General features: G+C 36.7%; 5 protein-coding genes and 1 pseudogene across 5 annotated transcripts; 2 read left to right on the plus strand and 4 right to left on the minus strand.

The window, feature by feature from the left end:
* Positions 1 to 3,748: 3,748 nt before the first annotated feature.
* Positions 3,749 to 4,835, minus strand: LOC125212546 (protein BRANCHLESS TRICHOME-like). Its single transcript, XM_048112749.1, has one exon. The coding sequence runs from the start codon at positions 4,710 to 4,712 to the stop codon at positions 4,008 to 4,010; it is 705 nt and encodes a 234-aa protein (XP_047968706.1). The 5' UTR covers positions 4,713 to 4,835; the 3' UTR covers positions 3,749 to 4,007.
* Positions 4,836 to 7,603: 2,768 nt separating this feature from the next.
* Positions 7,604 to 11,178, minus strand: LOC125211742 (annotated as a pseudogene).
* Positions 7,823 to 8,254, minus strand: LOC125210371. The gene has a single exon (XM_048109927.1). The coding sequence runs from the start codon at positions 8,252 to 8,254 to the stop codon at positions 7,823 to 7,825; it is 432 nt and encodes a 143-aa protein (XP_047965884.1).
* A 1,867-nt stretch (positions 11,179 to 13,045) lies between the features above and the next one.
* LOC125213966 (protein CANDIDATE G-PROTEIN COUPLED RECEPTOR 7-like) lies at positions 13,046 to 14,799 on the minus strand. The gene has a single exon (XM_048114791.1). It carries the CDS (start codon positions 14,688 to 14,690, stop codon positions 13,374 to 13,376), a length of 1,317 nt encoding a protein of 438 aa, XP_047970748.1. The 5' UTR covers positions 14,691 to 14,799; the 3' UTR covers positions 13,046 to 13,373.
* A 2,723-nt stretch (positions 14,800 to 17,522) lies between these two features.
* Positions 17,523 to 22,389, plus strand: LOC125211348 (reticulon-like protein B16). The gene is made up of 6 exons (XM_048111086.1): positions 17,523 to 17,762; positions 18,497 to 18,640; positions 19,954 to 20,131; positions 20,221 to 20,362; positions 21,675 to 21,744; positions 22,096 to 22,389. The coding sequence occupies exons 2-6, from the start codon at positions 18,499 to 18,501 to the stop codon at positions 22,260 to 22,262; spliced, it is 699 nt and encodes a 232-aa protein (XP_047967043.1). The 5' UTR covers positions 17,523 to 17,762; positions 18,497 to 18,498; the 3' UTR covers positions 22,263 to 22,389.
* A 2,131-nt stretch (positions 22,390 to 24,520) lies between these two features.
* Positions 24,521 to 27,291, plus strand: LOC125212138 (probable lysophospholipase BODYGUARD 1). The gene is made up of 4 exons (XM_048112218.1): positions 24,521 to 25,339; positions 25,417 to 25,745; positions 26,000 to 26,199; positions 26,723 to 27,291. Exons 1-4 carry the CDS (start codon positions 24,598 to 24,600, stop codon positions 27,045 to 27,047), a joined length of 1,596 nt encoding a protein of 531 aa, XP_047968175.1. The 5' UTR covers positions 24,521 to 24,597; the 3' UTR covers positions 27,048 to 27,291.
* Positions 27,292 to 27,520: the final 229 nt, after the last annotated feature.

A 27,520-nucleotide genomic window follows, 5' to 3' on the forward strand; every position in this document is an offset into this window, starting at 1 on the left:
CCTTCTCTCTTCATTTCTCATTTGATCTGTGGATATAAAATGGCTAGCGATGGGGATGCTCCCGACTCGCGGCGAATTAACGAAGAGGTGCTGGCCTATACATTTGCGGAGATAAATCGGTTGGTGCAAGAGCACTTAAACCAACAGCAGCAGCCGACTGTCCCTCGCCCCATCCATCATCGAACTGTAGTCACCTGTGATCACCTCGATGCCCACCAACGGTTGCTTGACGACTACTTAGCTGAGCAGCCGTGGTTTGGGGAGACCTTTTTCCGGCGGCGTTTTAGAATACACTGGCCACTATTTATGAGTATCGTGAACGCTTTAGAGCGTCAGTACAAGTATTTCCAGTTCAGGGAGGATGCGAGTGGTCGATCCGGTCACTCGCCCATACAGAAGTGCACTGCTGCAATCAGGCAGTTGGCTGACCAACATGTTTCACGAGTACCTTCACATAGGCGAGACGACTGCCCGCGAGTGTTTGGAGAATTTTTGTCAGGGCGTCATTCACATATTCGGGGATAGGTATCTTCGTAACAATACCCAACAATTTCTCCAAACAAACATGCCCAAAATGTCATCTTATGCAAAGGTGCATGATTTTAATCTTTTTTCCTGCTAACACGAGAAGTGACATACTTAAGAGTCATTTTGGTCGTCTCACAATAAGAGTCACACTTCATTTTTACCATAAATGGTAGGAATGTCTCATATTCCACTAACTAATTTTACTCACATTTTATTATAAAACTAATATAAAAAAAGTGAGTCTCATCTTTCACAAACTTTTCCAACCCACTATTCTTTCTATATCTTAAAACTCATGTCCATAATAAGATTAATCTTTATTAACGCTTTTCATTTACTTTCTACTATATTTCTTAAAATTTATGTCCGATATATACAGTGGAAAATAAAAACGAGTATTCTAGTAAACGGTGTAAAGCAGCTAGGGTATAAGTTTGAAAGAAGGTAGGTGAATAATTATAAAACGGAAAGAACAAAAAGGTCTTTCTTTGACTTTAGGTACTTTTCATTGGTTCTAGTAAAAACTCAATATTGGACGGCTGTAACTTAACATCTTTTTACCCATTAATTTGGTCTCCTGTTATATTGATATGGACATAATATTCTATTTTTTTTTGGAAGGGAACTAATATTTTTTTCATATATTTATTTATATTTTAGTATTATTTAATTGTTATTATTTTATTTACATTCCATAGTAGGTATGATTTGATTTGCTTTTAATTTACTTTTTTTAGTTTATAGGAGATCTTTTTGTACCACACATATTATAAATATGTGTGGAGTCTTTTGTTATTATTAAGCAGAATGAATTAAATTAATATTTATCATATCATTCTCTCCCTCGGTTCTCCCTCTTGGAGAAATAGCCAGTTTCTCAAAGTCACACAATTCATTTAATTTCTTAAGATAGGAATTAATGTCATATGAATTCCTATCAAATTGGTGTTTTTATTAGGTTCGCATCCTCCAATTGATTTCCTTTCTACCACCATGTCCGTTTTGCTGTCAGACTCTCCTCCTACCGCTCCTCGATTTTTTGGTGTTAAACCCATGAGATGGATTTTTGATATTCAAGAATATTTTGACTATTATTTGTTCTCTGATTCCGATCGCCTGTTCTTTGTGAGGTTATTTTTTGACCATCCAACATCTGTATGGCTCCATAAGTATCGACGCACAAATCTTGATTGTTCATGACAATAATTTCTGGATGCTGTTTATTGTAACTTTGATGAGGATGTCATTTACTTGGCCGAGACAAATAAACTTCTCAACAAAATTATAGAGGCAGACGCATATTTAGCTAAAAAGGAGGCCACCTCTGTTTCTATCATTGAGCCTGTTGCAAAAAATGATGATGAGCCAACAACAAATGTCAAGTCTGATCCCATCATCAATGGGATCATAAAAATTGATGTGAATCGCCTCAAAAGCTGGATGAGCCAATGATTTTGGCGGAAACCAAATCACATAACCTAAAAATCACTGTTGTCATCATTGGTTATGTCACTGAAGTCGCGGAAGAGATCTCATGTCCAACGACGGTTTCTCTATCACTCGTTGCGGTCCCAAACGATATAATTTTGTTTGCAGACGAAGGTCCAAACAAAGACATCGACAACGAGATGGAAGATTATTTTTCTAACTTCCACCTTGAGGGCAAGGTGGTTTTCTGACTTCCACCTTGAGGACAAGGTGGTTTTCAACGATGAAAAAGTTGATAGGGACCTGATATTCTATTTTATTCTGAAAGGGAGCTGGTATTCTCTTCATATATTTATTTTATTTATTTATATTTTGGATCATGCCACCATTTCCAAGTCCCCCCTATATTTTGGAGCTGGTATTCTCTCCTTTTGCTGAATGTTGTTGGATCATGCCACCGTTTCCCAGTTCCCCCTATATTTTAGATTGTTTCATCTCTTTAAGATATTTTCTGGATTTTAAACAATTTTATTTCAAAGTACGGTGGATATAATTGGATTATTAAACCGTGAAATAGGGATTGATAAGCTGTATTTTAGGAAATTAGGGCACCTGCAGTTGTGCTACGAAATTCAGTCATATTTGAACCATACACTAATTTTGTTTTTTATCAGTTGACACAAGAAGTTTTATTTCAATCACAAAAAATATAAAGCAATCACAGAATTTCAGTTTCATTTCATCTTTATTTGGCTCAGTTCAAGTATTATGGAAAGCATAGATTATTAAATTCCATTTTAAATGTTAGTATATATGGCATTGTTGTTGACAAATTGTTAGGATAAGATCATATATTAATATGGTACCGTATAATGGGTAGTGAAACCAATCACTATCCTGTTAACAACAGAGAAGAGCATCAGTTGATAATATAGTTAGTCAATTTGCAATCAACATCGCTGATTATTTAATGCTGTAATTAGTTTCAAACTCCGTATGATGGGCGACAGGCGACTAGGGCATGCAAGTTTTGTTCTATAATAAATGGCCCCAATTTACGTAAGCCCAATTAATGCAGTTTCGATACAAGGCCCAATTTAATAGCCTTTCCACTTAACAAGTTACTCCCTCCATCCGTTCATAGTAATAGAGTCATTTTATCATTTTGGTACGTTCCATAGTAATAGTCATTTCCCTTTTTAGTAAAAGTCAACACATTTTCCCACATCTACTTTACTGTCTCTTACTTTATTCTCTATTCATCTCTCTATCTTTTTCATTTTCCACTTTATTCTCCCTTTACTTAACTCACCTAACACAATTTTTCTTAATCTCCATGCCGAAAAGAAACGCCTCCATTATTATGGAACGGAGGGAGTACTTATTAAATTGTTCTTGTTTAGTAAGGAGCAACTAAATGGCATCCCAAACCCAAAATGTCACATTAGTTGTTGAGAGGAACGTGTAAACTCCAAGCATAATAAGTGAATTAAATAAATTTTCAACTTCCAGCCTCAGATTCATATATATATATATATATATATATATATATATATATATATATATATATATATTCATTTTTCAAGATTTGTGGCTACTCATAGAACATTATTTATTACTCCTATTTTTTTATGAATAAATGAATTTAAATTTAAAGATTGCACCATAGAGGGACTCAAACTTGAGGAAGATAAGTGATGAAATGTATCCCAAAAGTACAATTACAACATTTGACATTACTGACTTACCAAATACGCACAGTATTTATCAAATTTCCATAACAAAGAAGAAATGAATGCAAACCAGCTATTATTTCATCTTTTCCACTACCAACAAACACATGAACACAACACTTCAATTCTACATCAAAATTCTTCCCATTGCTACTGATTCAACAACTAAGACACTAAGCACCGTATACTATAACTTCCAACGGATTATTCTCCCTATAAACATAAAAAGAGCACAAAATTCATAGCAAAAATAAAAAAAAGTAAAAAAAATCAGCAAGAAATCAAGAAAGATAAAAAAAATTTAAAAATATAACTACATCATCTTGCAATAAGGCCACTGAACCTGAGCGGCCCTTTCTGCTTGAGTAGTATCTTGAGCTGCGCCTTCTGACACTCCAATTTGCTCCCCAAATGCTTACTACTTGTGCAACCGATCGCTCTCACCACCTTTGGAAACTCCACAAACCCCTTTATCCCTCTCTTTATATGCGGATTCTCAGCCTCCTTCGTCGTCAAACAATTCCTCTGATCATCTCCATTTTTTATTTGGAGCTGGGAGAGCTTCTCCTCGAGGAAGAACTTGGCGTCGGAGAGCTTCATCTGCAGGCGCTCCTCGCGGATGACCTCGGCCGTGCGCAGCATCTTCCTCTCCTCCTCCATGTCTCTCTTCATCTTCGCCATCTCGGCCTTGTGGGCGGAGAGCTCCGCGGAGAGGTCGTGGCAGGCGCGCTGTAGCGCCTCCCGGGCGCGCCTCTCCTCGGCCAGCTCCCGTGCGAGGCGCCTGTTGAGAGACTCCATCTTCTTGCGAGCTTTGCGCTCAGAGTCCATGTGCGGCTTGATGAAGGGTAGGTCGGAAAAGGAGGCTGTGATCTTGCGGGATGATATAGGGAGGTGGAGCGTGTGGATTTGGGTGTGATCTTGTTGTTGGTGGGAGATATAAAAGGGATTCTCATAGAGTTTCCAGGTTGGGGAGATCGGGGTGGGAGGGAAAGGTGGTTCCACTTCCATCACCATTGTCATCATATCTCCCCCATTCTTGCACACCCTTTCTTCATAATATATTATGGTTTTTTTTAGCTTGGGCCTTGGGTGTTGATGTGAAGAGTAGGGCCGACTAAGATGGATGAAAATTCTTATTTGGAAGATTAAAGTAAGAGACATGTATCACATGCAACGCTTGTTGGAATTTAATGAGATTCGATGGTGGGAGGTGGACGTCGCCGAATTGTATACATTGCTGAATTGTCTTGTTTTAATCTTTTCAATACAATACAAAACACATACATTAATGTTATTTCTAGTATTGTAAAGACGAGTGACTTTAACTAATAATATGTCACAAAATAAATAGTAGGACTAGACAAAGATTTGAAGTAACTGCTTATATATATGTAGTGACTCTTAAATGGTGCTGTTGGTGATGGGTCTCACTCACATGCTTTAGTGTGAGTTAACTTCACGTGGAAAAGGTGAATGTGCTTTCGAGATGCATACACAAACCACACATGTGTCTCTTTTGATTAGTTTTTATTGATATTGAACAATGATGAGTAAATTATACTCCCTCTCCCAAGGTAGTCGGAGTATTTTTTTAGGCAACGGGATTTAAGAAATTGGTGTGTTTAAAGGTTAAAGTGAAGATAGTAAAATAAGAGAGAATATGACTCAACTAACTTAAGACGGAAGGAGCAATAAGAATTGATGAATTCTAATTGAGCTGAATGCAAATCTTTGAACAATATACTGTATATGCCTAGAGTCTGAATTAAATGTAGTAGTAAGTCATTTTGTAGGACAGGTGGATCTATTTTCTGAGGGATAAGAATAGTGAGTCCAATACAGAATGCGCAGTCTGATTAATTCAGTTATTGTACTTGATAAAATATTAACTTTATTATGTGGGTAGCTTGGGACTGAATCTATTAGTATTCCATTAATGTTGTGGAGTAATAATTAAAGTTTAGTTAAACTAATAAAAAGAGGTAATACAGTGGAAAAATGGGGTGTCGAACGCAATGCATGTAATGATTGTAGCGTTTCACTTTAACCACATGGGATGCTCCGCTGCTGTGTCACCTTCCAGGGTCCCTCTCCCTCTATCCAACCACCTACTATTTCACACAATCTTAACTAAGTTTATATCATATGTGGCATGGGGCGACCTCAACTATAGTCTATATATCCACTCTTACGAATACTACCATTAGTCATTACTGTCTAATTTCATCAAATATAAACACATCAGTTTTAGTTTCATATATAAAATGAATAATTTTATCTTTTAAGTCATGGACATGAAGCATTGGTGGGGCAAATGACCCTAAAAAATTTATAACCTTGCTACTTTTTTTTTAATCAAATTTACTTGAATTTCTCCAATAAATGCCCCTTCTCAATATTTCAATTTTTTGTTTATAATATATTTTGTCCCTCCCACACCAAACATCAATTCCGGGATCCGGCGTCCCTGTGGAAAAGGGTTATAATTAACCGTATCTTTAGATCATAATTAAATCGATAAAACTTCTTATTATAACTTCAATACACGAATCTTTCTATTTATGTATGAATCATAATTGCGAAAAGGCGAAAACATGGCCAAACACATATAGAGCCATAGAGGTAGTGGAGAACTAGAGTGTCCCCAACGGCCAATGGGTATACCAATTCATAATTAAGTCCAATAATGCAACAAATAGATTAATACAAAAGAAATGAGTGATGTTGATAACTTTATAATTTAATTGGCAATCACTTGAAACATCAATATTTCCTCAATCTTTATCATTACAAAACACCAATTCGATCGTGTGAAAGTGTAGGCTCCTTCGCACATCAATCAAAATAAAGGGAATTTGGTCATTAATTTTGGGTTTTAAAATATAAGTCTTGTACTATTCATGTGACAATTAAGCATCTCAAAATTTTTACCACAATTTTCACGGGCTACCATATATTTATTTATATTGTAATTATAAAATTAAATAAATAATTAAAAATTACTTGACTAAACTAAAAAAGCACATAATAAAATTTGTGTCTGCATATGTACTCCCTCCGTTTCACTATAGTTGAGTTGAAACTTTTTGGCACGGAGTTTTAGAAAGTAATGTTGGGTGTGTTAAATAAATAGATAAAAATAGTAAGAGAGAGGAAAAGGTAGAGTGAATAAAGTATAAAGTGAATAAAGTAAAAAAGAGAAAAAAATGACCATATTTGGAAACGACTCAACTATGAAGAAACTTCTCGAAATGGTAAAATGACTCAACTATAATGAAACGGAGGGAGTACTATCCATATATGGTGTGTACTTGTTAACACTAAAAACCATTGTTTAACTTGATATACATACACAACAACTTGTAACAAATAATATTATCACAAATATTAAATCTAAAAAGGAAAAGAGAAGGGCCAACCCCAACAAAGTCGGGGCACCATACAATTCTGCTATCATTATGCGATTGTAGCCTATAGGCCTTACAATCCACACAAAATGCATTGGGTTTCTGCCTTGCTAATTTTCACTTCCCCTACCTTATTTTTTAGTACTAAAACAAAGGAAAAAAAATTTGATCCCTTAAAAGTTAGTAACTCCCTTATTCTTTTCATTGTTCGGCACATGTGCAAGAGTAGATGTAGGGCAGTGCTTGATGAAAAAGAGGTTGAATTGTTTGGACTTTGGAGTTGTAAGTAGAAAAGCTAAATTCAAGTTGGCAGAGACAAGAAGTGAAGTAGTGGGGCTAAAGAATATGAAAGAAGTACTAGCCTTGACGTTGACGCTGGGCTACCTCGTCTGAGCTTAATTATTAGATTCGATATTATTAGCCCATTTAAATCATTTGTGTGTATATCAACAAAAATTACTTTCGCTGGCTTTAATAGAGTATTAGCCTAGTTGTTACACTTGATTGTGCACTCAGAAATATTCAAGAAGAGCCTTTACCAAAACAATGCAATCTCATCTTCCCAAACAAATCTGACAAAAAACTCCCTCAAAAAAAGAAATAAAGAAACATACTAACCATAAAATAGCTATACAGTTGCAATGGACAGTTGAACATTTAGAAAAACAACATTTGGACTGAAAGAAGAAAGCATAAATTTGCATTTGTAACAGATTCAAATTAAAGTTAAAGTTGGAGCTGAAGCTGCGGATTATTTTGGGTTATGGATCTCCAGAAGCAACCATTCTTGTCTCCGTAACTTTTCACTAGCTCCAATGAATGCTCAACGCTCAACATCTGCAGAGACGAAGCCTTACGTAGGAGTCGATGTGGCAGCTTCTTCATACCTTCACACCAATTGATAGACAACCGTGTGAGGCATGGCATCACGGAGAAGGTCACAGACTCCTCTTCTTCCGCTGTTATGTCCTCCCACTCCCACCATTTGTGGCAGCCACTAAACGTCAGCCCCTTCAGTTTAGGGAACACAACAACATCATCGCTTGATGAAAAAGAAGAAGAAGACGAAGTTTCTACTCCCAAAAGCTCCCTTCCCACCAACTTCATTTCTGTTATTTGCTTAATGTAGAGAACTTCCAAGAAAGGTAGTTTCCCCATAGGTGGCAATGACACCACCTCACTTAACTCAATGAGAGTAATCTCTTTCAACAAGTTGAGTGGCGACGGCATCCAATGTGGAAGTCTGGACTCTGGAGCCTCTAAACCCCCATATTTTCAGTTTTTGCAGCTTCTGATTCGGCTGCAGAGCTTCTATTATGTCTATCCACAACAATGATGCTGGTGACAACTCCTTTTCATCCATGAGCTCATCACAGAACTGTACATCGAGTCTTTGGATGTGCGTCTTGCTCCTTAGATCTGCTTCTCGAGCATCCTCAACCAACTCCTCCACATCACTTGAACTACTAGCGTGGATTTCCAATTTTAGAGTTCCACTAAGATGGCTGAAGTGTTTTAACAATCCCAACTTGTTGCATTCACTTCCTCCATGGAATGAACTCAATCTGTGGAGACCCTTTAGTTGAGTTAGACCCTGAGGAAAACGACGACATGCAGGAGTGTGCTCGATTAGAAGGTGCTGCAGGCTTTCGAGCGTATGGAACCCTTCGGGAAGTCCAGAGAGATCACTGCAGCACTCAATGTTCAAGATATGTAATTCAAGCAATCTACACAAGCTCTCTGGTAACTCCTTTAACTTATTGCCACTTACATCGAGATGTCTCAAGTGAACCAAATTCCCAATTTTATTCGGAATCTCTTCCAGGGAGCAGCATGTTAATAAAAGAGTATGCAGTTTAAGCAAACTACACATGTTCTCTGGTAACTCGGTTAATTTTTCATTGCTACTTAAGTTAAGGTGTCTCAAATCGACCAAATTGCCAATTTCAGCTGGAATCTCTTTAAGAGAACAACATGCCAACATAAGACTTTGCAAGAAATGAAGCTTACAAATGATTTTGAGGTCTTCCATGGAAACTTTCGAACCACTTAATTTCAACCATCGCAAGTGAATCAACCTCTCCATTCCTTGTGGCGGAGGACCAAACAATCCCCATTTAATTCTAAACACCCTAAGACTTGTAACGCAACCACATATATTTGTAGGTGATCCTTCTCCCCAGAATAAGCTACGATATTCTTTGGCCTGAGAAACTAATAAAGGGTCACACATTTGACAGCCTCTCTTTGTAACTTCAGCAGCCTCCACTCCACCATTATTCTTCCTAACAAATCGAGCAAAATCATGCACTATATCATGCATTTTACACCATTTTATCTGTTCCCTCGAGTCATAACTTATCTCAAAGTCTTGAAACAAAGAACTCATTGCCAACTTGTTGAAGTACTCTCTTCCTTTAAGTTCCACTCCACCATTTTCACTAACAGAGCCTAGGTAACCTAACGCCATCCACTCTTCTATCAATCTCTTAACATTAATTTTCAAATCTTTAGGATAGATGGCACAATATAAAAAACAACGCTTGAGAGTAGGGGACAACTCATTGTAGCTCAAAAGTAAATGAGGAAAAAGCTCCACGTCTGCCTTCTCCAATTGCCACATTTCACTCTCTAGTACATTTTCCCACTCTTCCAAGTTGTCCTTGAATTGTAGAAGACTTCCCAAAACATTTGCAGCAAGTGGCAAGCCCTTGCACCTCCTAGCTATTTTATGACCAACATCCTCGAATTCTCGACATTCCTCGTCACCTCTTCCGGAAAGGGATATGTGACGCAACAATCTCCAACACTCTTCATCAGTAAGTTGTTGTGGGAAGTAAATGTCACTGTCTTTGGTGCCCATCATCTTAGCCACCCTTTTATTTCTTGTTGTCACCAAAATTTTACTAGCTTGTGCACCATGTTTGAGATTGACTTTTAAGAGCTCCCATTTGTTGTAGTCTTTGTCCACACATCATCGAGGACAAGAAGGAACTTCTTTCCCTTAATAGAATCTCTTAATTTGTGCAATACCAAATCTAATTGGTTGGTATTTGGAGGAATATCTCTTTTCCCACACTATCAACAATCCCTCTCGCAATCCAATCCACATCAAAGGGATCGGAAACACATATCCAAATTCTTAATTCGAAACAATCCTTTACTTGAGTATCATTATAAACAAGTTGAGCAAGGGTTGTTTTACCGATTCCCCCCATACCAACTATCGACATAATTTGCCAATCGCCACCATTGAGCATCAATTTCCTCACTAAGAAATTCCTATCTTCATCCCGTCCACATACTTTCTCGAGTTCAATTGAAGATGTGGATTGAACTCGCCACGATTTAGGTACATGATCATTTGGCGGAACAGGCAGAGACATCACAAAATTAAAATCATCTTTCTCCTTCAAACTCTGATCAAGTCTAGCTTTCACATTTTGTATTTTCTTTGCAGTATCACGATGAACAACAACTTTCTTAAAACATAAACATGAAGATGGAATGAGGGAGCAGCATACCTTTTGCTTATGTTTAAGAATATCATACTTCCATTCATCCAAAATGTCGTCCATGTCATAAGCAGTATCTTCAAGCTTTTTCAGCCAATTTTGAACACTTTGATCCGTCACTCCTCTTTTTTCTGCATCATCTAGCACATCTCTAATTGTCTTAAGCTTGTTGGAAAGACCAACAACCTCTTTCTTCACGCCTCTAACCAAATTCACTTGGTAATGAATTTGATCTTCTATTGTAGCTGTGATTCTATCTGCCACAATTGAAATTATTGCATCCACCATTATCACTACACTGTCCCCTTTTTTCCTCTGTTTTTTTCTCTGATATTTTTGTGTTCGATGGTGGATCTCAATTCATTATAAGTGAGATTAAATTTTACAATTAATTATGGGTATTCCATGTGTCCTCTTTAGCAAAGTCAACAAAATTGAAGCTATTTCGCAGCAAGGCGCTAGCAAAGTTGTCTTCACCATTTCGTCAACATTGTCGGCGTAACTATTCTGCAATAGATTTTTGTCTTGCACAATGCATCACTCTGATGTGCTTTTTTGTTAAACTATGAAATAAACTTCTCAAATCACATTTTTCAATAAGTGTATCAGACAATTTATTAATTTTACATTCTATTATAAAATTAATATATAAAATCAGAACTTATATTTCATAAATTTTTCTTGCTCATTTCTTTCACGTATCTTAAAACTTACGTCGAATTAAAGTAAGTTTACGAAAAAATAATTAATTTAGTTAAATTTTTCTGCTTTTAAAAAAACACCGTATATTTCGTATATGTCACATGTCATAACGTTAAAGCTTTATTTCACTCTCAACAAATCTCGTTAAAATTGAAAATGTATATTATTCATGTATTAAATAAAAATTGCAATTACTCCCTCCGTCCATGAAATGTTATCCAAGTTCGATATGACACGAGTTTTAAGAAATGTGAAAAAAAATAAATGGAAAAAATTAGTGGAATGTAAGTCTCACATTTATATATTATTTTTATAATAGAATGTGAGTGTAATGAGTTAGCTGAAAATAAAGTCCATTTACTAAAAATGGAAAAAAAAAAAAAACAAAGTGATTCACGAACCCCGAAATAGCAGTGGATAAGATATGGTACTTATATTAACACTTTAAATATTGGAAAAGTTTTGTTGATGGTTCTAGACTCTAATGAGTTAAATATGAGCTACTATAAAATAGAATCACTCTTAAATGAAATCTTACAGTGTCCATGGGTCTAGAAAAAATATGTTGCAGTCCCTATCTCTTCCTCACACGAAAACAGAATTATAAAATAAAATTAAGTTAAAATCTACGATAAAATGCAAACTCATATATTGTACAAACTCCAAACTTGATCTGGACATTGAAAAATGTCAACAGATGATAAAATTACATCAACACAAAATGTCAATACAACATCAACCGGACATTGAAAAATGTCAACAGATGATAAAATTACATCAACACAAAATGTCAACACAACATTAACCGCTGACACTGTGTTGACATTTTCTGTTGATATAATTTTATCATCTGTTGACATTTTCTGTTGATATAATTTTATCATCTGTTGACATTTTTTAACGATCCAGATCATAGTTTAAAGTTTGTAAAGTATTTAGAGTTTGAATTTGATCACATTCCTGCGTAATAAACATTAGTAACAAATTTGCCTCATATGCATATTCAATATGCAAGCCAAAACTTGTAATCTTTTTCCCTCTTATTTCTAATTCTCACTTCATTTATTTTAAATGGTATATTGACATTCAATGCTTCGAACTATTTTATACAGATTTCTCGATTCATATGCAATGAAACAGTATCACAATTAAAAATTATACAGCTGATCACCAAATACACAAAAAATACCATAAATGGAAATGCACCGACACACACGGGAAATCATTTGCTTACATAATAAAATAAGCAAATCCCACTATCCGGACCACAATCAAGTTCAACCCTACATGCGTGGTATTAGAATTCCCAGCTGTAATAATCAATAATGGATTGGAAAATATAATTTCAAATCTTCACCATCACCAATAATGTGTTGATGTAGCATAACAATGAGTCACTGTATCCCAAAACAATGTGAAACTTCACCACAGCAATGCTGTAGATCCACTAATCTAACATTCACCATCTACTCTCAACACAGAAGTAAGAATGAAAGGACACCAAACTATAATGAAAGACAAATCCAAGTACCAAACAGAACACCATTCTTGGATAAAAAGAAGTTGGATTTGAGGGGAAATCTGCAAATTGGCTAATCATACTGTACGGATCTCAAGTCCAATGTAAATGGTTCCATATCAGTGGTTTTTAATCCAACACAATACCTGCATTCATAGCTCATACAAAGAGCTAAAGGATTTAAAATCCTTTAATAAGCAACTGTGGATTCACTAGAAGAATCTAATTGTAATCTATAACTGATATATGAGCCAGAGCCCGTGTCAAAAATCAATCATACAACGACTAAAGAAACGCTGATCAACGAGATTTATAACACAGCAAACGTTATTCTCTAGGGTTCTCGACTAATCATTTTCTTCAACAAAATTGACAGGATTCAATCCAACTTGTGAATTTAAATTCTAGTGTTTATGTATATATAAGCCATGGCGACAAATGAAAGTAAAAGAGAAGAGAAAAGATACACAGAGGAAGAACTAGACAACCTGTATAAGGGGGAGAGCATTCATCACTATGAGGATGCAAATGGTACATCCTCTCACAACTCAAACTCGTCTTCAAGCTTCAATTGCTCCGCGGCAGCTTCTTCCTCTTCATCATCAATCACAAAATAAGGATTATGGACCTCAGGCCTGAACTTGTATCCTGTGAAGATATAGAATGCCAAGGTAGCCAACTCCCCCGCAACCACGCTGGTCCAGAAGTACTTGTACGATGTAATAGTTTCGAGAGCATAGACTACAACCCTAGTGAAGTAAATGTAGCATATGACCACGATGTAATACTGCCTAAACAAAGTGAGCTTCATCAAATTCACCGCAGCCTTGCCATCAGTCTTGGCCGCCTCGCGCAAGTTCTTGATCGACCAAACAATGGGGAAAAGCACGGCGCAGCAGCAGATGACATCTACGAGCAAGAACACCTGCTTCCACGCGATCCAATCCGCCCCAAACGGCCCTGTCTCATCAATCACAACCTGAGCTATGTTGGCGATAACCTGAAGGGGAATCACAATCATCAAAACCTTCTTCTCCTTATCCTGTAAATACGGCTTCAGAAACGACCATCCAGTTCCGATCAAAACGATCAAGGAGAACAACGTGATGCCCTTCAAAAAACTGAATATGTAAAACAGCACATCCCAACCGTGCGCCGATCCGGTGCGCTTAATATACGATTTGTCCTCAGCCTCACACAACAAATTCAACGTCTTCAGCAATACCACAGCCAACATAAAGAAATGGATTCCAAAAACAGTCGATCTCTTCTTGTACAAGACATTGATCCAAAGGGCGGCCATAATGAAATAGATGAGGGAGAGCAGGAAGTAAACCCTAGGAAGAATTGTTTTACCAGCAGAGAGATAATCGCGGCGGTTGGATCTGCCTCCTTCCAAATTGTACATCGCGGAGCGGACGTTCATGGAGACCTTGAGCTGCGGAAGGCAGTTGGCGAAGATGAGCGTGTACTGATCGGCGGAGGACTCGGCGTAGGAGAAATTGAAGGCGGAGGCGGAGGGGGAGGAGAGCTGATCGAAGATGAAGACGCGCTTGATGGCGTCGGATCTGAGGACGCAATTGATCTGCGCATCCTCGATTTGCTGGAGGACGTGCGCCCAGGCGTCGATGGTGCAGAGGAAGAAACCGACCTTGGAGAGCTCCGGCGGGTCGGGGGTGGATCCGGAGAGGGAGAGGTGGGAGACGTTGAGCTCGAGCTGGCCGCGGTGGGTGAAGCCGAACTCGTCGAGGAGGATTAAGGGGCGGGCGTCGGATCGGATCTGGGTGGAGCGGATCTCGGCGACGGAGAAGGAGGCGGAGGCGAGGAGGGTAAGGAGGAGGAGGAGAGGGAGAGACATTTCTGAGTCGGGTCGGATCTCAGTCTCTCGGGTCGAGTGGAGTTAACACTAGAATGGAAAGGAAATGGCTGTAGATTTGATGGTTGGGGTTTATTTAGCGATTATTCCTCTCTCCGAAGCTTCCTTCAAATTCAAGTCGTATATAAATATTAAGATTAAATATTCCAATTTTATTTTTCACAATATTTGAATTTTCCAAGTCAATAGTCTTGCCCACTATATCACGTTATATATAGTGCAATAAATTTCAGGATCATGATAGTAAATTAGAATGAATATACCAGATATATCTTGCTTATACGGATAAAGTTAAGATTGCTTGTGTGTTTTAAACGTGTGTGAGAAATGGAGTAGTATAATTTATGCTTATTTATATGTAAAAAATCAGGATAATTTATGCTCATGCTCGTATTTAATGATATATATGTAATTATATAGAAATAAAATTATATTCAAATTTTAATTGGTTGCACAGTCTGTCGAGAGTTTTCTTAAAAACTCAGATGTTTTCATAACATTGTAATCAAGACATTTGTCAAGGAGTGTAGACTTTAAAACAGGTCAATAAATAAAAGGTGAATGACAGATGGAGTTAGAAATTGGAGTCGGTCGGCGGCGGATTAGTGGGTAGGGGCGGAAACCACGAGGATGATGTTGATAACTCAATTTCATTATGATACTATTTAATATACTAGTAGTATTTATACAAATAAATTGTACTAGTAATCAATGTTCAGTGGGACTAACGAGATGATGTAGATTAATTTCTAATATGATAGTATTGTACTATTGTTTATCACTTCGTGCATAAAATTACATAAAGTATGATAATTAATACCGGCTGGGCAAATATATTGTACTATTCCTTATTTTATCTAGTCTCAATTTATAAATAGTGAGAGGCTATTTCGTCAACTATTTGAGTTGAGCAAAACTTAATTCTTTGCTCAGCGTATTAATGGCGGTAGAAGTGGAATAATCGATGGTTCTACTTTCCTCAATAGTCAACTTGGTGATATATAGATTATATAGATACACTAAGATAAACTGTTGATTGGGCTTATAAGAAATTACTAACCAATTTTCATTTTCTTTATAAATCGATTATTCAACTTTAAAGAATAAATTAATGGCCTATCAGCCTATGTAACAAATGGAAACATTCATATTCCTTGGCGCCGGTTTGAAGTGGTTACATTATTTTAAAAATCATGTTAATAACTTTCCAATAAAGTAATTACTACAATTTACCGATATAATTAAGGACTGAATTTTCACGCTCAACCATAGTTCATGTATCTTTTTGGCCGTATTTTGCCGAACTTTTAACTTGCTAATTGTTGCATAGGCTTTAAGTATATATACATTTGCAAGTTAATATTAGGTCAACAAAACCCTCATGTCCCAAGTTGAGAGTAAGATAACCACCTAACTTAAGCAATTCATAATTAGGAAGAGATATATTAGCAAGTACTAGTAATTAGAAACTATAGAAGATAGAGATAAATATGTAAATTAGAATAGAGAAAGATATATTTCTCTCTGTAAATTAGAATAGAGAAAGATATATTTCTCTCTTATAAAAGGAGTCCCTTCGTGTATTCTAAATCAATTCATTATGATATTCGTAGTTCCTGATACAATAGAGGAAACTTACATTTTAAACGTTTCTTATAAATGTTGAAATATAAATTAATAATCCTCTTATTAACGGTATAATTTTGAGGTAAACGTAACAAGAAAATGATATCACAATTTTTTTGGAGTATATTTATTAGTACAGTACTTCTTTATGTTTTCCCATATGATTTAGGGTGATGCTTAAAATCAAGAATATTTCCATAAAATGTGTTTCTTCTTCTCCACTTGAGAGGTGCATTTTACATGCTTTTATCACTTATATACTGTATTGTATTTATGACCTTCAGGTATGAATTTGTCACTTGCCAATTATGTCACTCAATAAAATTTCCACCTTGTTACTAGTATTAAACTTTCTAAAAAACTGTATTTTTTCTATGATGAAGTTCTAGAATCAAGATACGTAGAAGATGATCGAATGAGTAAATAATTCAAGCAAAGACATAGCTTAGGAATAATTAGATCTTAGAAACATCAACTTGTGCATCAACATCTGTAACATGAAACAAATTTCAATTCTAACGAAACAGAACATATACTACTAAGCAGATTCCAAATATTTCATAAGCATTTAGTTTTTACATCACACGACTAAACTATCATTAGCCACCAACACCAAATAATCATAATTCATATAGATTTGTGAATACCTTCATAAAATTCTCTGTCTAAAATATAATAGATCTTCATTGAGAAAATGTAATAATATACGTATTATTTAAATATTTAAATAATGTAATTATGTTTTTTTTGGTATTTAATCAATATAAATTAAAGTTATTGCATTTATTTACAAATAATAAAAAATAGAGTTAAATACTAATATGAAAAAAAGGAAATAAAAAATCAAGTTCATGATTTCAGATTCGATTGAGCATAATTAAACAGTTTGAGGCTTGTCTCATGGAATAACACTGCTCAAATAAAATACATTGTGAAAAGCAGTAACAACACCTTTGGAGAATGTGTTTGTGAAAGGATTTAAGCGTGAATTTTAAGTCTGGATATGTACGAAAATATACTTATCAGAATCATCGATTTTATAGTTCATATTTCTTTGATTTATTTGTCTCATTGTTTTATTAATTTTATACTATGTCGCATATGTGTTGGGGTTGGGGCACTATCAAAATATTGAGAGTTAGGTAGTAAAATATTAGGAGTAGTTGAATTCGAAAAATAGGCATTTTAATTTTTAATTAATTAGCTCAAGGTGTCGTAATTTCAGCCGTCGCTCAACATTTCCCTTCTCCGAAATTCCTAATCTTTCCTTCACTTAATCTTGGCTTCTGCATTTGGAACCCTAAGATCACAGAAGCTGAGGCCGGATCACCGTTGCGGTGACAAACAGTGTTGCTGCGTGGAATTGGTCTCTATCTACTTGCGACTAAATTGAATTTTTGGGCTTTCGACATTGATTTCCCCGATCAGGTAACTTCTGATCTTCTTCTCACCTTACCTTTCTGCATTTCAATTTTATTTTACTTTTGTCTAACTGTGAATAGCTATTTAAAGTGGAATTCATGTTATTCGGTTGATTTTCGAGTTGTATGTATGATTGATTAAATTTATGTAGATGACTTTCATGCTATTTGAGAAATCATTTGATATTAATTCGGTTATGGTGATTATATGCCCACCCTGTGCACAAGTCTTCGTTTCTAGAGCTCATAAAATCCGAGTGTAGGTAGAAAAACTAAAACTTTTGGATAATCTTATATCTTGTCAAAGCCGTAAATGTTCCCTTTTTTACTTATCTGATTCATTACAAAGATATTTTAATTCACTAAAGCTTAACTTCATACCATAAGGATTCAACCGAGCTTGAGCTCTGACTATTATGTTGGCTTTGTTGTGTTGTAGCCCTATTTTTGACAAAGTATAGAAAATAATATAAGTTGTGTATGCTGTTGTTGCATAGAATGTCCTCTTTTCATGTGTCATTGTGTAATCACTGAAGCAACGTTAATTTCCAAATTCAGTTAAGAACTGATTATCCATATAAGAATCCTGCTGATATCTCTTTGATGATTAAATCAACCCTATTGAATTGTGCTGTAGGTAGTCCTAACTTGGGATAAAAAGGTGTCTATTTTTCCAAATTCCTTCTTCCGTTGACATTTACAATTCTTTTGGTTGAATATTCGGTTCTGATATGTTCCTAGAAATGGAGAATTCAAATTCAGAAGATCTGTGCTGCATGGAGCCAAATGTTGAGGGAACAATTGATGATCCAGCTTCGACAAGCTCATCCTACAGCCTGTTGGGCCGTCACGCAAGTGGTCGTCACGTGGTGGGGGGCATTCAAGGTATGTAATAGTTATAAATCTTGTCATATATGATTAATTTGAAAGTATGTTTGAATACATGCTTTTCTTTGAATTTCTGAAATAGGCATTCAAGATTTGACCTTATCATGAGTTTAGTTCTTCGCCTCTTTTTATCATGCTGATTTAGAATTTAAGAATATGTGTGTATGCGCGCACAAGTGTGTGTTTGTACTACATGATTTTGGGCTCATGTTGTGTTTCAGTGACTAGTGCTGATTTTTGTAGCTCCTTGATGATATATTAGAGCTGAACTATTACTTGATGCATAGATGATGGACATTATGTGTTAACTTTTTGCAAGGAAACAAAATGCTTCTGACCACTCTTTGATAAATCATCAATGGGCTATGTAAAAAAGATTAAGTCATTAACAATCACCAATAATGTCTCCTTACTAAGAATATGTATTTATGAACTTGAAAAAGAATTTTCCTTCTATACCCGTATTTACTAATGTGAGAATAAAAGGTTGTCAATTCAAAGAGCAGCAAGTAGGTTATCTTAAGGAAAACAGAATTTGGTGCATTTTTAATTAAAAAATAGAATGAAATATTTAACGACATCTTTTTGCAGTATCGAGGAATGATTAAAATCTTGAAATGTTAATTTTAAAAATAAAATATACAGTTAAAAATTGAGTTTTGGATGTTAAATCTGGATATTTGTTGTAAGAATATCTTGAAATTTAATATGGGGCGGACTTTATTGTAATTGGAAGACTGTGTCAAAACCCTTTCTGATATTGTTATTTGCAGTATTGGTACATAAATAGGTGATGCTTTTGGGTCTAAGTAATCATGAATAATTGAATACAATATTGTTTACCTAGTATACATGCTAGCTCACTTGTTTTACTTTTATCTTAAATTTTGATGTCTAAAGTGTAATATTTTCTTTTTCAGTCAATCAGTTCTATGGCGCAAATTTTTTGCTTCTGGTAGCTTATATCACGAGGAGGAGAATTATGTGCTTCATCGCGTAGCTATGCCAATTTGGTTGTTATGGGGTGTTAGTGTTTGAAAATCCATTTCTTAAATTATAGTCTTGAAATAGGCTCCTATGCTTTGACAAGTGATTTGTGAGGAATATAACATTGCTACTGAAAGTCTGAACCTAGTGGTTGACATGGCTATTTGTTCTTGTTCTACATTATTTCCCTCAATCGATTTTATTTTTTTTCTGAATTTTGGATATCTTAGCAGTGTGTTTGTTATGCTGCCGTCCTTCATATTCCTTCCTGCTTCAACTGTTTGCCCATCTCACTGTACTGATTCTCTCCCTCTGATTTTTAGCTGCTGACGTCATATTGTGGAGGCGTTATCGGGTTTCATTTGGCTTAGTTGTCACCACATTATCCTGGCTATTAATCGAGCGCTCAGGGATACCATTTTTATCCCTTTGTTCAGATGTGTTGCTGATTATAGTTGTTCTATTATATCTTCAGGCAAACTATGCCGAATACAGAAATAAGTATGATTCCTTCAACTTTTGTGTCCCACATTTCAATTTTGTTGTGTCTATAATGAGTCGTCTGATATCTTTCTGTTTTTGGTTGCCAGACAACTTCCTACATTACCGGAACTAATTCTATCAGAAGAGATGGTAAACAATGCTGCTGCATCTTTTCGTGCCAAAGTGAACTACATGCTGCTCATGGCTCATGATATTACTCTCGGCAAAGATTTCAAACTTTTTTTCAAGGTTAGCTATGATTGATTTATGAAGATTGAAAGTAGATGATCAAATTAGTGAATGACTTCCCATGTCTTTTTCGTGCCCTTCTCATCTATCTTTTCACCCCATAGTTGGTAGAATGATACTAATAAATTTGCTGAGTGAATTCCAATGCTACTGGAGGATACAGAGAAAACAACAAAGTCAAGACTTCTCTACTTAGTTATTAGCTCATATAAATGTTCTGAGTTAGCGATAGTACTATGATATGTTTTGTGCCATCTCCCTCTTTGAGTGTTGGTTTGGGGGTGGTCCGGTTGATGGGCGACTTGGAAAGAAACCATAAAAGTCCTGGAAGAACTTAGTCCAGATAAGCTCATAATTGGATTGTCTTCTGATACCATTATCCTTTGTTCATTTCCCCTTTTTATTACTATTCCATTACTTATTTCAATCAAGTCACCGAAAATGCAGACACCAAAAGAAATAATTAAGCTTCCACTACTGTAACTCCTTTAATTAGCCAGAGTCATTACTCTCTCGAATGATCCCAAACTGCAGTCTCATTCTGGATATCATATGTCCAGAAGTAATATAACCTTGATTCAGGTGAATTGGGTATGCAAAACCTAGTTCAGTTCTTGAGAAAAACTAATGTTTTGATATTATGTTTTCGTTAAACTAGATAGTTCTTATTGTGTTTACGATCTCCAGCTTAAAGTAGCAGGTATCATATTGCTTAATATCTCCACCTACTGCTCAAGTAAATTTCTTAAATTTTGTGGAATTACAGAGGAATCTTGCGCTCGGAACAGGGCACTCCATAAAAATGGTCGACATGTATGAGTGCAAATGACATGGTTTTGATCTAGTTTAGCACTTTTACGTATTATTTTTCACTGATGTCGATTCTCTTGTAATATGATGTTGGCACTTTTAAATTGATTTTTTTTAGCGCAAGACACCTCTATTGGATACTGTGGATCTTGTTAACCCTGAAAGGAACATTGTCTACTACTTCTGGCTAAAATATGAAATAAGATGAAACAATAAACATATGCAAATTACTTTCATGGTAAGTAGTAACCAATGGGCTTATACCCGTGGCAAGAGAGTTGTCCAGTGCTATGGGCTAAACATGTCAAATAACATGATTATGCAAAACTATCCAAGATAGCATGTCTCTGGTATCTACTCTGAAATAGGCATGTGGCTTTTACCATCCATGTTTTATCCAACTTAATTGGTATGATGAAATTTTATGCTTTTATGCAACAATGCTTCTGCTAGCTGGTTCATTTGGAAGAAGTGAAATTCATGACCTTTGTAAAACTTGCAGGTCGTGATTGCTCTATGGCTCTTGTCTGTGATCGGTAGCTTGATATCTTTTGCCACTCTTTCCTATATAGGTATAGCTGTTTGTCCTTGGTATATTTGCTCGGTTTTTATTCTCTACTGTAACTTCTCAGTTTCTTTTCTTCTTGCATCCGTCGATGTTGCTATTCATGCTTCATCTTACATAAACTATTGGAAGAAAATATGACGGAGATGTAGGGGCGTATGTATGGGTTGTGGATTTTGATTCAAGCATTATGTTTGATAGTTCCATTATTTTGGTAATTTGTATCTCTTTGAAACTTGTCTTAAAAATAACTTGCTAACATGTTGCATTTCCATCAGTCTGAGCTCGGGTTTTGAGTCCCATTTTGTCATAGCAGTATGCAACCGTTGATTTTCTGATTGTCTTACATTGGCAACAGGGATCATTATTTCCATTATAATTCCAGCATTGTACGACAGATTTGGAGACCGAGTGGACCAGTGCGTCGGGATGATCCATCGACAGTTTTCTAAGCATTATAAGATAGTTGATGAAAGTCTCAATAGCAGATTACCTAGGGCTCTCGCCAAAGACAAAGATACTTAATTTTGATCTGCCACCGATTTTCGGAGTAACATCTTGTAAGAATACAGTATCATCTATCTTTTCTCGGCTAGACTTGTCCAAAAAGATTAAAAATTGAAGAAAAGTTTAATCTCTCTGTTTTCCACCACTGATTAAAATGGTTTAACTGTTAGATTAAGGCATGCATTGGGTTGATTGCGGCATGCATTAGCTGAGCATACATAAACGCTTGAAATAGCTAATAAGCTGTTTATATAAGTTTCAATAGTTTATAAGCTCGTCAAAAAAAATAAGTTTCTGATGAGTAATTTATTTTTGGGGTAGGTCCCTAAGATAATAAATTGTGGCAGGAATTTGGTATTGCCCACGACTTGTTTTGTTGCTAATATGATTAATTTACGCTTTGTAGCAAATTTTCCACGAGTTTGATTTCCCCTAAATTGAATATGGCGTGACATGTCCGTTCTTGTAGATAGACAAATCGGTCAATATAAAACAATGCAACTTTTAGTGGGTGTAAAAGGTGTGGTTTTGTGCGTTAACTTATTTTTAAAAATGTCTCCCATAATCATGGTATACAATTTTCTAAAATTTCAATTTAATTATTTTAAGTATTTTGTTAGAAATGTACTCCCACTATCTTCAAATGGAACTTCCAGTTGAGTTCAGATGGAGTTTTGATAATTGAAAGTGAGTAGACTAAGACGGCGGAATGAGACTAGTCTCATTTTCATAGATTAATTTTATAATAAATGTGAATGAAAAGAGTCGTAAAACGTGTGACTTACTTATCATTTATTGAAAAATAAACTGTGATTTTTAATTGTGAACGAACCAAAATAACAAATTGGGCCTTCAATCCACGGACCAATGGAGTATTATTAAGGGTGTCCACAATAGGGAGCCGCGGCTCCCGGCCAGTGGCTTGGCTGAGCCGCGGCTCCCTATAGCTGAGGAGGGTCGCGGCGGGGTCGGAGGACATGGGCGCGCCACCTTGTTGGCGCGGACATGGTGCCCGGGCCCGTCCGCGGCGCCCTATTGCAGCGGCCAAGAGTCGCGGCGCTGCCCAAGTTTTTTTTTTCGAATTTTTTTAATAAATTCTTCAATTTACACATTTTCACCTCAAACACATTTTACACCCTAATTTTCACTCTTTATATTTTTTTAGTCTCAATATGCAAGGTGGAGATGATGATTCCCCCGGCTATGGAGCAGCGGGCACGACGATGAAGCTGGAAAAGAAGCGGAGGATTCTGATGACGCCACCGAGTAGGCGGTGTTTTTTTAGTGTTTTTATAAAATTGTCGTATAATTTTCCCCAATCTATAATACATCGAAGATTTGGTTTTAATTTTTTTTATTAAAATATGTGTTTTTTTTTAATTATTATAGTCCGATAATTTTTATTCTAATTGAATCAAAATATACCAACAATTGAAAAAAATAATAGATTTGTGGTTGTGGCTTGTCCACTATTAGACAAATTTTTTTGTGGCTCTGGCCTGGACAAGTTTTTGTGGTCGTGGATAAGCATTCGTGGCTTGGGCATGGGCTAACTACAGTGGACACCCTAAAGGATCCCAACTGGACAGCGCCGCCCTAGATGACTCAGTCTCCTCCACAAAATAGGGACACCCTAAAGGATCCCATCTGAACAGCGCCGCCCTAGATGACTCAGTGTCCTCCACAAAATAGCCCCAAACCTGAGTGTCACAACTCCCATCTCACATCCTATAACTTTTGCTTATTATCATTATTACAGTATTGTTTCTCATCATCATTATTGGCTTTATGAGGATAGGTCCTGAGAGCCTATTTCCCAATTTAACTAGTGGAAGAAAAGATAAATCTTCCTCGAACTGGAATGGAAGCATTTATAAACCCCCTTTTTGCGAGTAGAGTTTGGCAACATTAAGGGTGGTAGGGACTTATGTCCCTTATACTACCATCCATTAATGCCCTTTGAAAAATTCTCCACTCATTAATTAAGATTTTTTCTACCACCTTCACAACTATAATATTCTAACTTCTAACGTTAGTATAAATTTTTGTCTGTTGGTAATTAAACTCAAACTGATCAAAAATAAAACATTAATTCCACATATAACCAAATAGTCCACCAACCATGCAACTAAATACTTCTCTATCTCGTATGTAAAAAGAAAAAAAAATGAATTGCCCTGCAAGTTTCTATTTTGGTCCACCATACATTTTCATAAATTGAAGAAAGATGGTTTACTTGTAGACTTGTAGTAGTGTAGTTATATATAGATCAAAGAAAGAGAGATACACAAGTTAGATTCTTGAGAAAAACTTGTATCTTCTTCGAAGGAGGTTCAACCACCACCAACTTTTAATGAATTCAATTTATCTGCAACTTATGTTTCGTGTCAGAAACAACCCCTTATTCTTCTCCATCCTGTCCCTCTCTCTCACTCTCTCCACATTTGCATTTGTGGCCTATAATTTAGTGCCCCTTTCCCTTTTCTGCTCACCTTTTTTGCTCCTCCCATTCTTGCACATTACCAATCAACATTTTATTTTTCTTTATGTTGTGAAGAAGATGATAATGGCGGTGAAATGTGGTGCGAGAATGGGAGGGCAATTGGTGAATGATATAGTGAGTTTCCTAGTGTTTAGTATGTTGGATGTGGTGGATGTGATTCTGTGCTACGTTTACAAAGTGGCGGACTTCTTTTTCGAGGCGGAATGGAAGGCGTGCTACTGTTCCGCCTCGGCGAAGGAGTCCATTGCCGGGAGAGGCAAGATCGTGGTGTCTGAGGCTCCCGGGGAGTCGAAGATCGTGCGGCTCACATGCACCAAGATGCAGCTTGAGGAAATCTCCGACACGCTCTACACGCGTCCCTCCCTCGTCTCGGCCGTCTCCAACTCCACCGCCCTCCGCCCCTCTAAGCGGACCGGCGTCCGGTCGTCGTTCACTGTGAACTCGACCGTAATCGAGATGCTGCAGGGAAGGGTCGGCGGGCAGCAGACCCTTCCCGTGCCGAGGTGGTCGGATTGTAATTGCAAAACTTGCACTTCGTGGACCGCTGCGTCATGCAGGGACACACTCTTTGTCAAAGTTGACGGAGCCCGAGGTAAATTACTGTCAACTCGCTTCATAAAAATGTTTTATTTTTTACTGTTTGGTGTGTAATAAATGAAGTGTTGGCAGAAAATGCGGGGGAAGATGTTGTCTTCATTCACGGCTTCATATCGTCGTCCGCGTTTTGGACGGAGACGCTCTACCCGAATTTTTCGAAATCCGCAAAATCTAAGTATAGATTGTTTGCGGTGGATTTGCTCGGTTTCGGGCGGAGTCCAAAACCGACGGATTCGCTCTACACATTGAGAGAGCATTTAGACATGATCCAACGCTCCGTACTTGACCCGTACAAGGTCAAGTCGTTCCACATTGTGGCGCATTCGCTAGGATGCATTCTCGCTCTAGCTCTTGCAGTCAAGCACCCTTCTGCGGTCAAATCACTAACGTTGCTTGCACCTGTACGTACCATTACTCCAACTACGCTTTCATGATACACGTGGCGTGCATCGATGATATTTAAAAAAAATGTCATTGTCAAGAAATAGTAGCCATTAGTCCTTTATCTTGGACTATTAGTGACTAGTAATTAAGGACCCACTAGAATCATGAATGAAATGTTAATTGCACCGCATATAGTTAGTTAGGATTCTAATTGGTAGTACATATGTGACGTTTATGATTTGATCTGATTTGATTTGTAAAACATTAACAGCCATATTTCCCGACGCCGAAAGGCGAGGCAGCGACGCAGTACATGATGAAGAGGGTGGCCCCGAGGCGTGTGTGGCCGGTGATCGCGTTTGGGGCATCGATGGCGTGCTGGTACGAGCACATTAGCCGGACGATCTGCCTAGTCATTTGCAAGAACCATCGCATTTGGGAATTTCTCACCAAACTTCTCACCAGAAATAGGTGCGCAATTGCTCCTACCATGTCACTCTCATCAACCCTTAATTAATTGCTGCATCAAATCCGCACCTAATTAACGTTGGTGCACTATAAACCAAGTATTGCCAATAGTCAAAACTACCATTACTTTTTTTGCTATAAACATTTCCCTTCATTTCCACACGCAACATTAATTTTAAGTTGTAGGGTCCATCGAAACGTGATAAAATCAATTATAATTAGAGTTTATTCAAGTAAATAAAATAATTACAGTTGATAATTGGATTTTACCAATTAGGACTAATACATCGTACCATGCTTGTTCATTTATTTCAGAATGATCACACATATATAGGGATATAGGATATTTTCCGGCAGGGACCATTAACATACCCTAACTAGGGTATGTTGTGATATTCCCAAATCTATCCATTCATTTAATACTACAACACCATAGATCATACTAGCTATGGCAAAACATGTGAGACCACGAAAATGAATAGCATTTCATTAATTTGATGAATGTGTTGTGAATCATGTGATCCAGAATAAGGACATACTTGATGGAGGGTTTCTTTCTGCACACACACAACGCAGCGTGGCATACGCTACACAACGTTATATGCGGCACCGCGGGCAAGATCGAAACCTACTTGGACGATGTGAAGAATCGACTCAAATGCGACATCACCATATTTCACGGCCAAAATGACGAACTCATCCCCGTGGAATGCAGCTACAATCTGCAGTCAAGAATCCCTCGAGCGCACGTTAAGGTTGTCGAAAATGAAGATCACATCACCATTGTTGTAGGAAGGCAGAAGGCCTTCGCCAGGGAGCTCGAGGCAATATGGAGGAATGCAAGCCCTTGATCAAACTTATATATACTAATACTATACTATCCTATACATCCGAAATAAAAAAAATGAGAAATGTATTTAAAAATCATTCCTAATCAAGAAACCTTTGGTTGATCGAGATTAGGGCTAAAGCAAGTGTGGAATATCCGTCATAGTTTTTTCAACTATTCCTAATTTCTTATTGTACCATGGAGGTTCTATAATTATATCACCGAATTAAATTAAATAGTGTGTATTTAATTATAACTTCTTTTAATACTTTTATATCAAATTAATTGGTGCAGTTGTTGTGAGGAGACAGTGGAGAAATTAATCGAGGCCAATGCAACGTAAGCCATGTATATACATTTATATTAATTAAAAAATTGTATTTTGATGTATAAGTGTGTATTAATTTGTTGAGTTGACTCGATCTAGTGCGTGGCCGAAAACGAAAAAGCAATAAATCTTGTTCATGTACTATATTAAATGCAGTGCTTAAGTTG

This window comes from Salvia hispanica, chromosome 3 (assembly GCF_023119035.1).
Source record: "Salvia hispanica cultivar TCC Black 2014 chromosome 3, UniMelb_Shisp_WGS_1.0, whole genome shotgun sequence".
Taxonomy (NCBI): Eukaryota; Viridiplantae; Streptophyta; class Magnoliopsida; order Lamiales; family Lamiaceae; genus Salvia; species Salvia hispanica.